This window comes from Juglans regia, chromosome 3 (assembly GCF_001411555.2).
Source record: "Juglans regia cultivar Chandler chromosome 3, Walnut 2.0, whole genome shotgun sequence".
In the NCBI taxonomy this organism is placed as follows: domain Eukaryota; kingdom Viridiplantae; phylum Streptophyta; class Magnoliopsida; order Fagales; family Juglandaceae; genus Juglans; species Juglans regia.
Window position 1 is genome coordinate 11,129,563 of NC_049903.1, and position 15,298 is coordinate 11,144,860.

Below are 15,298 nucleotides of genomic sequence, written 5' to 3' on the forward strand. Positions count from 1 at the left end.
TGTATACGTCCGCTCAAACGAAACACATCGATCACCCCTGTTGGAAGCCCACACCAAAGGCGTTCAAAGTAATCACATTCAAACTAGCTGTATAGATAACCTACCTTTATTTCAATGGAAACGATCGAAAATCATTACAGCCCGAAAAGGAACCTCAAGTACACCAACACAAAGCGTAAAATAATACATTAATAAATTAATGGCTGGCTTGAAATTGATATTGATATTTAGTTTTTTTATTCCAGAGATCATTATAAATTTCTTGATGCCAGCTTGCTACTCGTACGTTGTCTGGCGCCATGCAATTAGAAATTAAGGCTAAGCATTTTAGTTGTTGCTTAGTATGGCAGTCGCATGCTCCTGTACCACCTTCCAAGCCATTATAACGTGTCTTTCCTCTACCAGAGTTGCACCAACCGCAAACCGTATTACATACATATCCTCAAGTACGGTATGAGTCATGTAAACACGACCTGATGCGTTAATGGACTCCAATAACTTCTTGTTAAGCTCATTTGCAGTGGTGATATTTTCTTTTAGTAACATTGGACCATTATCACCCACCTTTCCATTTTGATATACCCCCTTACCCATTGTTGATGGCAGATTAATCCTGAAACAAATCATGGCAAAATTTCTGGGGACCACAATCTCGAACCTCTTGTCCATTGCTACAAACCCTTCAAAAAGTTTGGCCATTTTAACATGACTTCTCATGAAGTTCCTCAGGTTAGCCGCTCCATAGCTTCTAAGCACGAACCATAACTTTAAGGCTCGGAATCTTCGGCTTAGAGTTATTTGCCAGTCTTTATAGTCGACCACTTGCTTCGAATCAAAGGCTTTATTTCTCAAGAACTCGGGGTTTGTTGATAGTGATTTTATCAAGGCGCTTGGATCTTTAACCCAAAGGCAACAACAATCTAAAGAGGTGAAGAGCCATTTATGTGCATTGAGACTGAGTGAGTTTACACCCTCAACGCCATCCATGAAATGCCGAAACTCAAAACAAATGCAAGCACTTCCGGCATAAGCAACATCAACGTGGACCCAAAGGCCATAATCTTTTGCCACATCACATAATGACCCTAATGGATCAATGGCAGTCGTTGATGTTGTCCCCACATTGGCACATAGGTACAATGGGACCAGGCCTGCTTCCATATCTGCACGAATGGCTGATCGTAGGGAGTCTGGTGAGAGCGCAAATGATGTGGACTTAGTGGTCTTGATGGCTCTGAAATTCTTTGGGTTGATTCCTGCTATTTGTGCCGCTTTTTGGAGTGCGCTATGTGTTTGGTCAGACCCATAAACTACCAGCTTTTCCATATTTTGCCTCCCAACTCGGCGAAGCATTTGATCCCTGGCAGCGACCATTGTGCACAAAATGGCCTCACAAGTAGTCCCTTGTATCACTCCACCTCCATTGCCCGAAAATAGAAAAGAGTTAGGCAGGTTGAGCATCCCTCCAAGCCAATCCATGACTATCGTCTCCAGTTCAGTCGCAACTGGGGATGCAATCCAGTTGAACCCGACCACATTGAATCCAGTGCAAAGCATCTCACAGAGAAACCCTGCTATGCTACTTGTGCATTGGAAGTAGGCAAAGAAGTTAGGGCTTTGCCAATGCGTTATACCAGGAATAATATGGTCTTTCACGTCTTGGAGAATGGTTTCGATGGGTTCTGGATCATGTGGGGTGGACTTTGGCAAGTGTTTTTGGAGATATCCTGGTTCAACTTGGCTTAGGACTGGATATTTCTCGATATCTGCATAGTAATCGGCTAGGAAGTCTACGATCATGTGGCCTTGTCGCCTAAACTCCTCAGGATCTAGTGGGTTTGTGTTATTGGAAGAAGTCATGTGATTTAGTTCATGGTCAAAATTTAGGCCATTCATCTTTGGTACAGCAGGTAGCTAGGAGAAAGAAATGGTTGTGGCTTCTCTGGTTTTCCAGTACTACTACTACATCTTGCTGAGGATGAAATGATATAGGAACGAAGAGCTTATATATATAGTACTGACATGAAGCCTCTTGAGAAATGAAATTCATGTGGTGAATCCATGCAAGTTAGATCGATCGCCTTGTTTTAATACTTGGTACTCATGCAGCCACGAATTGAATTATCTCATTCACGTAATTATCTGGTTTGATTTGTGGTCTGGTACCTTACAATCTATGGTTGTGTGCATGGACATTAACTACACGGGGCAGGGACCTTTAAATTTGTTCTTTTCAATAACGTGCATGAATCATGCATGTGCATTTTTTTCTTGGAGAATATCTTGCTAATCATCACATGATCATCATCAAGTGATATTCTTTTCAATCTTGTGCAGCAAAAACGAAGTTGTGATCTACTACTTGAATCTTTCTAGTTTCCTTCTTTCCTCCCCTGCCTCCATTTTTCTTTTGTTTTCCCGGCCTGCAAATGCTGTACCTAACGTCTGAGTAATAGACTCGGCTCGTCTTTTTCTAGCCAGCCAGCTAGCTAGCTAGCTGGTTGAAACAAGAAACAAAAAAAGAAAAACTTCTTTAATTTTTATGTTTGGCAATGAAAACGTCTTGACAGTTCACCGTATAATACGTTAATATATTTTGCTTGAATTAATAGTTGACTTATTCTCAGGAGCGCGTGAAAATGAAGGATATGTCATTATCACATGTAATTACAATTAACTTTGACAACGCCCAATCGAAAGAGTTTGTTATCCATATCAAGTTATATTTTCGATTCCTTGTAAAGGTTTGGTAATGTAGGGCCAGATTCTTGTCAACCCGTGAGTGTCCCTTCTTACTAGGGGGTGTCCCTTCTTATTATTAGACAAAGTTATATATATTTTTTTAGGGGAGCTTATCAATATCCATACACACCATACATTATAATTATTATTATTATTATTATTTTATTATTATTTTTGTTTTTATTTTTTTTATTTTTTTATTCTTTTTAGACTAATTGAATTTTTCTACTCATAATTTATACACCACATATTTAATAAGAGAACAAAATAAAAAATTAAGAAATTATGTGTGGTGTTAGATGTTACCCCCTTCTAGTCACAAGAAAAATAAAAATTATGTGTGAAATGTGTTGAGTATTGTGGAGTCTAATCCACACCGTTCAAGTAGAGTTTCTAGTCGCTTGAGTGGAAGCAAGTCAAGGAGTTCACTCAAGGCAACTCGACAGTGAGCTCGAAAAGAAGGCAAGTCAAAGAGTTCGTTTGACACCACTCAACATACCGCTCAAGCAGAGGCAAGTCAGATAGTTCGTTCGAAGAGCTGCTCGACAAGTGGCTTGAGCGGATACTGGAACAAGCTCGCTCAATGCGGGCTTAACACGCCGCTCGAGCGAGCATCAATAACTTTCAAGATTTTAGTGTTTTTCCAACCTCCTCTCTCTCTCTCTCTCTCTCTCTCTCTCTCTATATATATATATATAGACATATGTCATTTTTTACATATGGCCGTAGGACACGTGTATGTGTGTATAGAAGTCATTCTAGACTTGTATTTTGTGATTCCTCAAGTAATAAATATCATCTGCAGCTCTCGTGGACGTAGACAATTGTTGAACCACGTAAATCTTGTGTCGTGTGATTATTTTATTATTATTTTTGTATTTATTTTCACTTATTGTCATCATTTTTCACAACAAATTAATATCAAGAGTCAAGGTTTGGGTCTAAGGAAAACTGATGGCTAGAGAAGAAGTGAAGGTATCAGGGATTGAGAAGTTCGATGGCACGGATTATGGGTACTGGAGGATGCAAATAGAAGACTATCTATATGGGAAGAGACTTCATCTTCCATTGTTGGGGAAGAAGCGGGAGACCATGGCGGTTGCTGATTGGGACTTGCTAGATCGACAGGTTCTAGGGGTTATTCGGCTAACCCTGTTGAGATCCGTTGCATACAACGTCATCAAGGAGAAGACAACTGCGAATCTCATAGTGGCTTTGTCAATTATGTATGAAAAGCCATCAGCGAATAACAAGGTACATTTGATTAAAAAGTTATTCAATTTGAAAATGTCAGATGGTACGTTTGTTGCACAACATCTAAATAATTTTAATACTATCAAAAATCAATTATCGTTTGTTGAAATTGAGTTTGATGATGAGATGCGTGCATTAATACTATTGGCTTCATTATCAAATAGTTGGGAAGCCATGATAATATATGTCAGTAATTTCGCTGGTAAATCAAAGTTAAAATATGATGATATTTGTGATTTGATTTTGGTTGAGGAGGTGCGCAAGAGCGATTCAGGCGAGACCTCGGATTCGAGTTCAACACTTAATGTTGATTCTCGGGAGAGATCACAAGATAGGAACTCAAACAGAAGTATATCAAAATCAAAAAATAGGAGTAAGAGCAAGTCAAGGCCTGGGTAGCAATCAACTTGCTAAAATTGTGGCAAGGCCGGTCACATAAAAAGGAACTGTAGAAATCTTAAGAAGACGGAGAATTATAGTACTAATGTGGTAACTGAAGAAGTACAGGATGCACAATTACTTGCAGTTCATACTCCAGTTGATGACTGGATACTAGATTCAGGGGCTTCATTCCACACAACTTTCCATTGGAAAATAATGCAAAACTATGTTGCAGATGATTTTGGAAATGTGTATTTGGCTGATGGAGAAGCTTTGAACATGGTGAGAATGAGAGACATTGATATTGCACCCCTATCAAGAACAAGTGGACCTTGCAGAAGGTCAGACGCATTCCTGAGTTGAAGTAGAACCTCATCTCTGTTGGGCAGCTCGATTGTGATCATTCAATAGTGTTCTCAAATAGCACCTGGAAGGTCACCAAAGGGGCACTAGTACTGGCTCAGGGTAAGAAAACTGGTACACTCTATATGACTACTGGTTTTAATAATATTATTGCTACTACCATTACATAGAGCACAATAGATTTGTGACATTGTAGGCTTGGCCATATGAGTCAGAAGGGCATGAAAGAACTACTGTCTAGAGGCAAGCTACCAGAACTGAAGTCAATTGATCTCGGTATATGTGAGAGTTGTATTTTGGAGAAGCAGAAAAATGTCAGTGTTTTGAAGAGTGGTAGAACTCTGGAAACAGGAAAGCTGAATCTTGTACACACAGACGTGTGGGGACCATCTCTAGTGGCATCTCTTGGAGGTTCTCGATACTATATCACGTTCATTGAAGACCACAGTAAGAAGGTATGAGTTTATTTTTTGAAGCATAAATCTGATGTATTTAATGTGTTCAAAAATTGGAAGGCCCTGGTTGAGACAAAGACAAACTTAAAGTTGAAATGTTTGAGGTTTGATAATGGTGGAGAATATATTGATGGAGGGTTCAATGAGTATTGTGCAACTCATGATGTTAGAATGGAGAAGACCATTCCTGAAACACCACATCAAAATGGAATTGTTGAACATGTGAATAGAACCATTAATGAGCGTGCTTCTTGCTAAAAGCATGAGGCTGCACGCTGGATTACCACCTACTTTCTGGGTAGATGCTGTCAGCACTGCCGTCTACTTGATAAACAGAGGACCATCAGTTCCGTTGAATTGTGGATTGCCTGAGGAGGCTTGGAGTGGGAAAGATGTCAAATTTTCTCACCTTAAAACTTTTGGTTGTCTTTCTTGTGTTCTTGTTGAATCTGGTTCTCGTAGTAAACTTGAGGCTAAATCAAAAAAATGATATTTCATTGGCTATGGAGACGAGGCATTTGGCTATCGTTTCTGGGATGATCAAGATCGGAAGATTGTAAGGAGCAAGAATGTGATATTCAATGAAAAGATTATGTACAAGGCCAAGTCCAGTACAGTTGCTGAAGCAGCTCCCCAAGAGTCCAAATTCGTGAGCTTGGATGACCTACCAGAGGTCACAGTGCAGTACAGAGATGTGAGTGACGGGGAGAGTGGATCAGGTGCACCCACTCCTATTATTTTGTTGTTAGCTGCAGAGACGTCTACTCATGCAGTTGCAATTCGCAGGTCAGTTAGGACTATACGTCCCCCACAACGTTTCTCACCAACCATGAATTATATTCTATTGACAGATGGTGAAGAATCACAGATGAGGAAATCTTACAAGATGAAAATTCTAGGAAGTGGGAGTTGGCCATGAAAGATGAGATGGATTCCTTGCCAGGGAATCAGACATGGGAGTTGACAGAACTTCCATCAAGAAAGAAAGTATTGCACAATAAGTGGATGTACCGGGTGAAGATTGAGCAAGATGGCAATAAGAGGTACAAGGTCAAGCTTGTTGTAAAAGGCTTTCAGCAGAAATATGGTATTGATTACTCTAAGATTTTTTCTCATGTGGTGAAAATCACAACCATCAAGTTAGTGCTGGCTATGGTTACTACTGAAGATTTAATTTCTTGAGCAGTTAGATGTGAAAATAGTTTTTCTTCATGAAAATTTTGAAGAAGACATCTATATGCACCAACTTGAGGGAATTTTAGTATAGGGAAATGAAGGTTCAGTTTGTAGATTGAAGAAAAGCTTGTATGGCCTGAAGCAAGCTCCTAGACAGTGGTAAAAGAAGTTTGATAGTTTTATGTGTAGTGCAGGGTACATCAGATGTCAGGCAGATCACTGTTGCTATGTCAGACATTTTGACAATTCATACATTATTTTGTTGCTATATGTGGATGACATGCTTATTGCAGGGGTTAGTATTGATGAGATCAATGATATGAAGAAGCAGATGTCAGAACACTTTGCAATGAAGGATTTTGGGGCTGCAAAATAGATCATTGGCATGAGAATTGTCAGAGACAGAGTCAGAGGTACGTTGAGACCCTCGCAGACTGAGTATGTGAAAAGGGTACTCAACAGGTTCAATATGGACCAGGCCAAACTAGTTGGCACACCCTTGGGAAGTCACTTCAGAGTAAGCAAGCATCAGTCACCAAAGTCAGGGGAGGAACGAGATTACATGAGTAAGGTTCCTTATGTCCCAGCTATTGGTTCACTTATGTATGATATGGTCTGCACAAGACCAGATACTGCTCATACAGTGGGAGTTGTGAGTATCTACATGGGTAACCCAAGAAAACAACATTAGGAAGCTGTGAAGTGGATTCTGAGGTACATGAAGGGCTCCTCAGAAGCGTGCTTGTATTTCTCAGTAGAGAGCTTAGAGGTGCATGATTATGTTGATATTGATCTAGCAAGAGACGCTAATAGTAGAAAGAGTACCACAGGCTTTGTTTACACTCTGGGTGGTACTTTTGTGTCATGGGGTTCCAATTTGTAGAAAACAGTTTCTTTGTATACTATAAAGCTGAATATGTTGTAGTATCAGAAGCTGTAAAGGAGATGATTTGGCTATAGGGTTTCTTGGAGGAATTGGGCAAAGAAAATTAGAAGGGCACTCTCTACAACGACAGTCAGAGTGTCATATTCCTTGCCAAGAACCCAGCATTTCATTCCAAGACTAAGCACATACAGATCAGGTATTACTTTATACGATCATTGTTAAATGATGGACAGTTGTTACTTGAGAAAATTTGTGGAAGTGAGAACTCTGCTGATATGTTGACAAAGGGTGTTATACTTGAGAAACTGAAGTTGTGCTCAACTTCAATTGGTCTTCTAGCATGAATTCAAGGGGAGTGAGTTGCAGAGGTGGAGGATATCATGTTGAGACAGAGGGCGATACAGTGGGTGTACCAGTCTCCAAGTGGGAGAATTGTTGAGTATTGTGGAGTTTGGTTCACACCACTCGAGCGGAGTTTCTAGCCGCTTGAGTAGAAGCAAGTCAAAGAGTTCGCTCAAGGCAGCTCGACAGTGAGCTTGAGCAGAAGGCAAGTTAGAGAGTTCACTCGAAGAGCTGCTCGACACATGGCTCGAGCGGATGCTGGAACAAGCTCGCTCGATGCGGGTTCCTCAAGTAATAAATATCCTCTGCAGCTCCCATGGATGTAGACAATTGCCGAACCACGTAAATCTTGTGTCGTGTGATTAATTTATTGTTCTTTTCGCATTTATTTTCACTTATTGTCATCGTTTTTCACAACAAGATGTTACTCTTTTCTAGCCGCACAAGAAAAATTAAAATTAAAATTAAGATTTTTATAATTAAAAATTAAAAAAAAATCAGCTCTGGTTGGAATGAATATCTATTTTGGATGGTTTAATAGAGAAATTCTACAAAAAAAAAAATGTTTTACACCACACATTTCCACTTAACTAACATGTGCTTTATATTTTTGTCATTCTATTTAAACACACAAAATATTTAAACATTAAGATAGAATGGTAAAAATGACAAATACATCTTAATTAAGTGGAGGTATGTTGTGTAAGGCTTCTATACATGTAGAATTTCTTGATTTAATAATAAAGAAAAATTAAGGTATCAAAGTTTGGCACTTACAAATTATGTATATATATATTTATGTAGTCAGGTATGTATGGACAGTACCTATTAATCTAACCTCTTAATTAATTTTTCTTTTTAATTTTCTAATTTTTGTGAATTTTCCGCTGAAATATTGCTAGCTTCAAGCTGCAATTAAACACTCAATTTGATGATTGATCTTGTGCATCGATCCTATTCAACTCCTAAAATATAATTATTTTATCATAAGAATTATATGTCTAAAATTAAATAATGGATAATGATAAACTTACTACTTCTTACCACATATTTATTACTCATTTTAATTTTTTTTAGTTAATGGTTAAGGAAGTGACTATTAATAAAATTGTATATTTTTTTTAATTTTTTCTTAATGATTAAGGATGTTAAAAAACTACTTAAAAAAATAAAAATTTCAAATAAACTATAGAATAGTAAAAAGGTGATAGGAGGGTAATAAGTCTATCATTATCCAAATGAATTAAGGTTTTGGGATTTTAGGAGATTAGTGTTTAAATAGTAGGAGTTAGGGTTTGAATCTTAGGATTTAGAATTTTTATAAGGATTAGGGATTTTTAAAAAATTAGAATGTAAAAAATAATCATGTCATGTGGTGTAGACTTTTTCTAAGATTAGTGGTATTTTTTATTTTTTATTATTATTATGTGAAGACTTGGGATTGGAAGGGGTAAAATTTGGTTTTATAACATATATCTCAGGTCAGAATGGACACTCATTAATATTCATGTATCAACAACCTCTATTTAAATTACATTAACAACCTCCATTTAAATTATATCATCATTTTCTATTGAACCATTAATGTTTGGTTGTAATTGGACCTAAAAAAATAGCTGATTTTTTTCAATCATTTAAATGATAATCAGTTAAAATATTTGCATAACAAGTATGAATGGCGAAGATAAGACAGAGAATTATTTTTCTTTCTTGTTTTATATTTGTTCTCATTAGGCTTTCACGCGGCTTTAAAACTCTCCTCTCCTCTCCTCTCCTCTCCTCTGAGCAAGGAGGACCCGGCTCTTCTTTTACTAATCGGACTACCTTTCCTAGTACTTTCCTTTTAAGCCCTCTACTTTATTCAATTCACGGCCTATTTTGTACGTGGAGCCCATTACACTTTCTCTACCTCTTATTAGTTATTTCCTTCTTTCTTTCTTTGCTAAAATTAAGCACATTTCTCTTGAAGAGAAGTTTCTTTTTTTAGCTAAGAGGTCACCGCCCATAATTTTATTAAAACCTCTCACTTGTAAACAGAAATTGATTGAGGGTTATTCATTAATCTCGCGCAAATATGAGGTGATCATCATGATCTATGCCATCATATTATGAGAGCATCTTCATGTTATTAATTTATACAAGGAAGCTTTGTTGATTTCCAAGATCTTACAAGATGTGTTGAACATGAGGAGGGCTTATAAATTTATACAACATATTGTGTTTTAAGTACATGATCATGATCTTGTGTTTGGGTACCAAGCGAAAGAGCATGGACATCTTGTTCACTATTAGCTGGTGAAGGTATGTCTTCTGGATTTCTCGTTGGTTTTACCCATCTACCATGAGCATTACGAACCAATCCTTTGTTTTCCAATTGGTACCAAAAATGTGGGATCCTAAGCTCATCCACCAACATGTCACATGCCTTGTTCACTAAAGCAATATCCCTCCTAGCATCCGACCGAAATGTTGTGGCACTACCAAGAAACCCATCTGCAAGATGAAGGTATGTCTCAAGGCTATGAAACCCAGGCAAATTGAATCCCCGTTTGAGGAAAGGCGAAGAACGAACATCTAGTTTCAATTCTGCTCCACAATGGGTGTAAACCCATTCCAATGACCCGGTGATCTCATCAAACTTCTGCAAACTCTCATTCAAAACAAGTCCTGGCATCCTAGGAACTATGTCCTGCTTAACTACCACCCTCAATGTCTTAACTCCCAACTGGTGGAGCTCATCTCGGAAAGCAATGTTGCCGACCCTCGGAGCTCCGAAGGAAATCACGCTGACGGGAAGGTTTGGAATGGTGGATGCTGCTTCGTATGCATTGAGGAGAGCCAATGCACCACCCAAGCTATGTCCAGTGATTGTGAGACTAACTTCTTCACCCTTTTCCCTGTACCATTGCACAAGTCTTGTCACTTCTTTCATGACTTGCTCCGAGGCACTACACTTGTTGTACCTCGTAGATTCAATCTTGCTAGTGTAAATATTAAGAAACCCATGTTCAACTTTAGCATCCCCTTGCCCATACCGCTCTAATTTCCTTTGCATATCCTCGTACCACTCCGAGGGTGCCACGGTCCCACGCCATGCCACCACGATATCTCTCCGTCCAATCCGACGTGTCTCCTCGTCATCGCTGACCGCCACGTAGCCCATCCAGTTGGAATCTTTGCTCCAAGTAGTGTCCACCAAATGTGATCTCTCCAGCCAGCTAGGCATGTCTATATTTGACATGGCGTAGATATACTTTTTGACCGTGTAGCCATTTCTAGTGAGGCCTAATTTCTCAAACAACCTGTCACGGCTGTAGCGGCTGCTCCCACAATACTCAGAGAAAGAATCAAAATCAAAAGCATCATACGTTGCTTGTGCAAATTCTCCATATTTGACGATTTCCCTTCGGAGCCAAGGGTGAAGAGGGTCCAAAAGACGGTCCAAATCCGAGGAACAATGTCCATGAATCTCACGCCACTTCTCAGCTATGACCTCCTTGGGAGAGTAAGTTGGAGTAGAGTGTTTCTGATCTTGATCATCACTGTAAGATTTCCAATGGGATTGGAGAAGATTAGCCCTAGGAGGCGCTTCAACATGGAGGTGAAGGAGGTGTGAGACTGATTCGGCCAGACGTGAAGCCCGGTTTGAGGGCTTTGCAGCTTGTGGGCGATCGAGAACTACTTCTTGACGGGCATTCAATATCAAGGCCGTGGAAGCACCAGTCCTGGCCATGCCAGACTGAGCGGCAGAAGGAAGATGATTACAGATCACCTGCATGAATGTTATTATATATTGTTCCTACTTTATCACCTGAAAATGCTTTGAAACTTGGTGGGCAAAACTACCTGATAGAAATTAGGTTAAGGGTTGAGATCAGGAATTAATTGGTGGGGGAGAGAGATGCAGTCATGAGGGTATATATATATGTGTGTGTGTGTATGAATTGGCCTAGGGGTTTGGATTCAGAGTTTAGACTCACCCAACGCAGACAAAATAGTCATGGAAGACTTTGTCACGCGGAATTAAGGAATGAGACAATTTGACACGCCAATCGTACCAAGTCCTAATATTATTTATTTATTATTATTTGAGGGAGTCTGAATCGTTGCGCTGTGTTGAAAAAATGCAAATGCTATTCCCATCGGTATTGACTAGTGAGCCTAATAATAATTCTGTACGTAACTGTTGGCATGCATGGGTAGGTTTGGTATTAAGATCGGGCCAACAGAGGGGTTTTATGTAATTTCACCAAGCAAGTAGAATACTTCCAGTCAGTACTAGACAAGCAAGTATTTAGTAAGTAAGTGTGTACACGAGGACAGATTCATGAGATTTGACTTTCAACACGTACACCTTGGCATGCATGCAGTCCCACGTTCACACGTGTATTTAGGGGTTGAACAGACAAGAAGTTTTTGTTTTCTTAAAAAAAAAAAAATGTATTTTTTTAATATTATAGTGACTTAATTCCAAGACATGTAATTTGTAAAATATTAATAATTGATCATATTCATCTCCGTTTACTTGTTATTAATACCCATTTGATAAGATCTTTCTTGCTGTTTTGATTGCAATCCACTTATATGGTTGATGTGTTGATCTAATAATATAGATATTCTTGATCATGTACCCATAATCTCTAGAGATTATTTTAGAGAGAACAATTTGCAAGTCTATCTATTATTATTAATAGTGGAAGTTTTAACTGAATTATCGTAATTTTTCACTTCATATTTAAGGGTTTTTATGTAAAAATATTCATGTGTTGCTTGTGGATTAATCGATTTTCCTTTATTTTATTGGTGAGTTTATTTTATATATATTAGATTTGCCTATTAAATTTACTTACACAAATAAATTAGGTAAAACAAATATGTGTACGTACTTGGTCATGTTGACCCTATCGAAATTAATTAGATAAATATGTTTCAGCATATATATATATATATATATAGACTATCCCACAAATTTTAAATCACATATTAATAGTTGAGAGAGTGATGGGTTTTTATATATATTTATGTAACGAAGGAGAGCAAGAATTCCCTTGTTTATCAATTTATCTACAACGTTCTACACGTTTTACTAATTTAACGATTACGTAAACCAATCGAGTTGAATAACCCTTTTTTTATTATAATATTCATTTATTGGTGGTTCAACTCGGGAGTCTCACGTGAAACCCATTGGGGGATCTTTCTTTCAACCAAGTCTTTTAGTACTTTGGTCAAATTAGAACACAAGGATTTTTCTTAGAATTTTCTTAACTCTACGTACGTGTTAGCGATGTAAGTTTGATATAACACATCATTTTTGTCGATTTTTTTTTTTTTTTGGTCCTAATTGTCATATATAGTTGATGGGATGACTTGAATATTGCAATATAAATGAAAGATAAAAAAGTATTTATAATTATAAATTGTGCAACTGCTGTATAATCATTTTGAAAAATATGAATAAAATATATAATCCACATGAAAAAATTAATTTTTTAATAGTAGATCTCACTCATTTTTAAAGTAGTTACGCGATATTTATGCACTTCATAGTTATGAGAAATGATACTTGCAGTCGTGAGCGTGCAGTCGCCGTGCAGTCGCTTTGAAAAAAGTAAATAAATAAGGGACCCACCTGAAAAGAAATTAATTTTTTAATAGTGGACCCCACTCTTTTTCAAAGCGACTGCACGACGTTTGCGCATTCCACGATTGTATGTAGCATTACTCCATAGTTATATATAGAATTACTCTAAATGAAACTAATCACACACAAATACAAGATTTCCGTAGTTTGATAATACAATATGTATATATATATATTAAAACATTAATTTGCGGGTCAGTCGGTTCAAAAAATGGCCCACACTTTTTTTATTGAAGATCCACCAAAAATACGTTAATGTGTTCTTGTGAGATCAAATCATCAAATCGGACAGTGCATAAACAGAAACTAGACTCCATGCAAAGAAAAAAACCAAACAGGCATGGCTGTTATAAATAAAGAGAAATAATAAAAATAAAGGAAATCAAAATTTTACATAATTTAGCATTGAGTCCTATGTCCAATGTCCAATGATTCAGAAAAAATTAAGTATGAATATGTGTAGAATACAATATATTAACTTTATTTTTACAAGAACACATAAAATAAGAGAAGAAAAACACTCAAGGGAAGAAGCCCAGCTTCTCTCAAATATTGTCGTTCCTCTCTAGTTATTTTTTTTTAATTATCTTTTTTTATTAGTTATTATGTTTGTCTTTTTCCAACATTTCCAATAATGCTCCTATTAATTTTGAGTTATTTTTAATCATTTATGAATGGAAAATATTATAATTATAAAGTAGATTACATAAAAATAATCTCATAAACTGACGTAACTTATCATATTGTAAATTTATTTTTATTATAAAATAAAACTAACAGATTATTCAAATATATGTCAATTTATAAAATTAATTTTATATATTTAAAAAAAAAAAAAACATTTCTTCAGTTGACTCTTGGGCCTCAAGATACCTAAAACGTACAGAGACCTGGTGGTACGGAAGAATAGGCAAGTGCACGGAGTCAATAAGTCAAGCCTAACCATGGCATAAAAGTCAAAGTCCAATTCAAGCTTAGCGCGTGTAATGTATGATTGGGTCAGAGTCAAATTCTGATTTTAAGGAATGAAAATAATTTACACAATATTTTTTACAATATTTTATAAAAATATTCTCATTTTATAATATTATTATATAATATATTATGCAATGTATTGTGTATATATTATTATTAAAGAAGGAAACCGGATTGTTTCACACCGCTAGAAAGTAGGAGCCATGCTTATGGCTTCAATTTTAAGACATATAAATCATTTTTTTTTCATTTAAATCCTTTAAAATCATGTTGAACACGTAAAAAAAAGTAATTAGGATTAGAGGTAAAACAATTCAAAGGATTTTATAATATCTTAATTTATTAATATCTATATATAAAAAATTATATCTATAAGTCAATATAAAATATATACTTTCATATCAACGGAGTGGTGTAAAGAATGGAGAAATTATATTTACAATTATAGAATGTATAAGTACCGCGCATTCTTTTTAAAAAATATATTATCTACATAAAAAAATTAAATTTTTACGATGAACTTCACTATTTTTCAAAAAGAATGTTACATTATACATAACTGTATTTAGTATTATTCGTAAAGAACACGTATCATTTACAATAACTTAGAAGTAGAAAGACTCAATTAAATAACTTAATAATGCAATTTATATACACACAAGTAATGATTCAAAAGTTAAAAGTATGCCTCAACCCAATGGAAAGCCACGCAAGTAATAGTGTAAGGACAAAGGTTATTATGCAGTGGACTTAATCAGGCTTAATCAATACACACCTTTTCCTTCACACTGCACAAAACTATGAGCAACTCCATTGCACCGCTTGGCTCCACCATCTATCTTCAGCGTCACCAAAGAATTTGTTTACATACAAAGAGCCAGAGAGATCTCTCCACAATCCCATCCATTAAACAGCCATTGTCCAACACTAGCTTTTACATAGGGTGTAGTTATCGCATGCCCATATGACATGCCGATCAATAATGGAGTTTGTTTTCAGTTCACCGTCAACTGTCTTTTCCGATTTGTCGAAAGTTGACATGATTACTAACAAACATATTGGTATTATTAAGGTTGTAAT

At 36.7% G+C, this 15,298-nt stretch overlaps 2 protein-coding genes across 2 annotated transcripts; both read right to left on the minus strand.

Moving 5' to 3' along the window:
• Positions 1 to 327: 327 nt before the first annotated feature.
• On the minus strand, positions 328 to 1,896 carry LOC109011099 (tyrosine/DOPA decarboxylase 2-like). The gene has a single exon (XM_018992166.1). It carries the CDS (start codon positions 1,894 to 1,896, stop codon positions 328 to 330), a length of 1,569 nt encoding a protein of 522 aa, XP_018847711.1.
• Positions 1,897 to 9,718: 7,822 nt separating this feature from the next.
• LOC109011084 (phospholipase A1-Igamma1, chloroplastic) lies at positions 9,719 to 11,534 on the minus strand. The gene has a single exon (XM_018992145.2). It carries the CDS (start codon positions 11,375 to 11,377, stop codon positions 9,803 to 9,805), a length of 1,575 nt encoding a protein of 524 aa, XP_018847690.2. The 5' UTR covers positions 11,378 to 11,534; the 3' UTR covers positions 9,719 to 9,802.
• Positions 11,535 to 15,298: the final 3,764 nt, after the last annotated feature.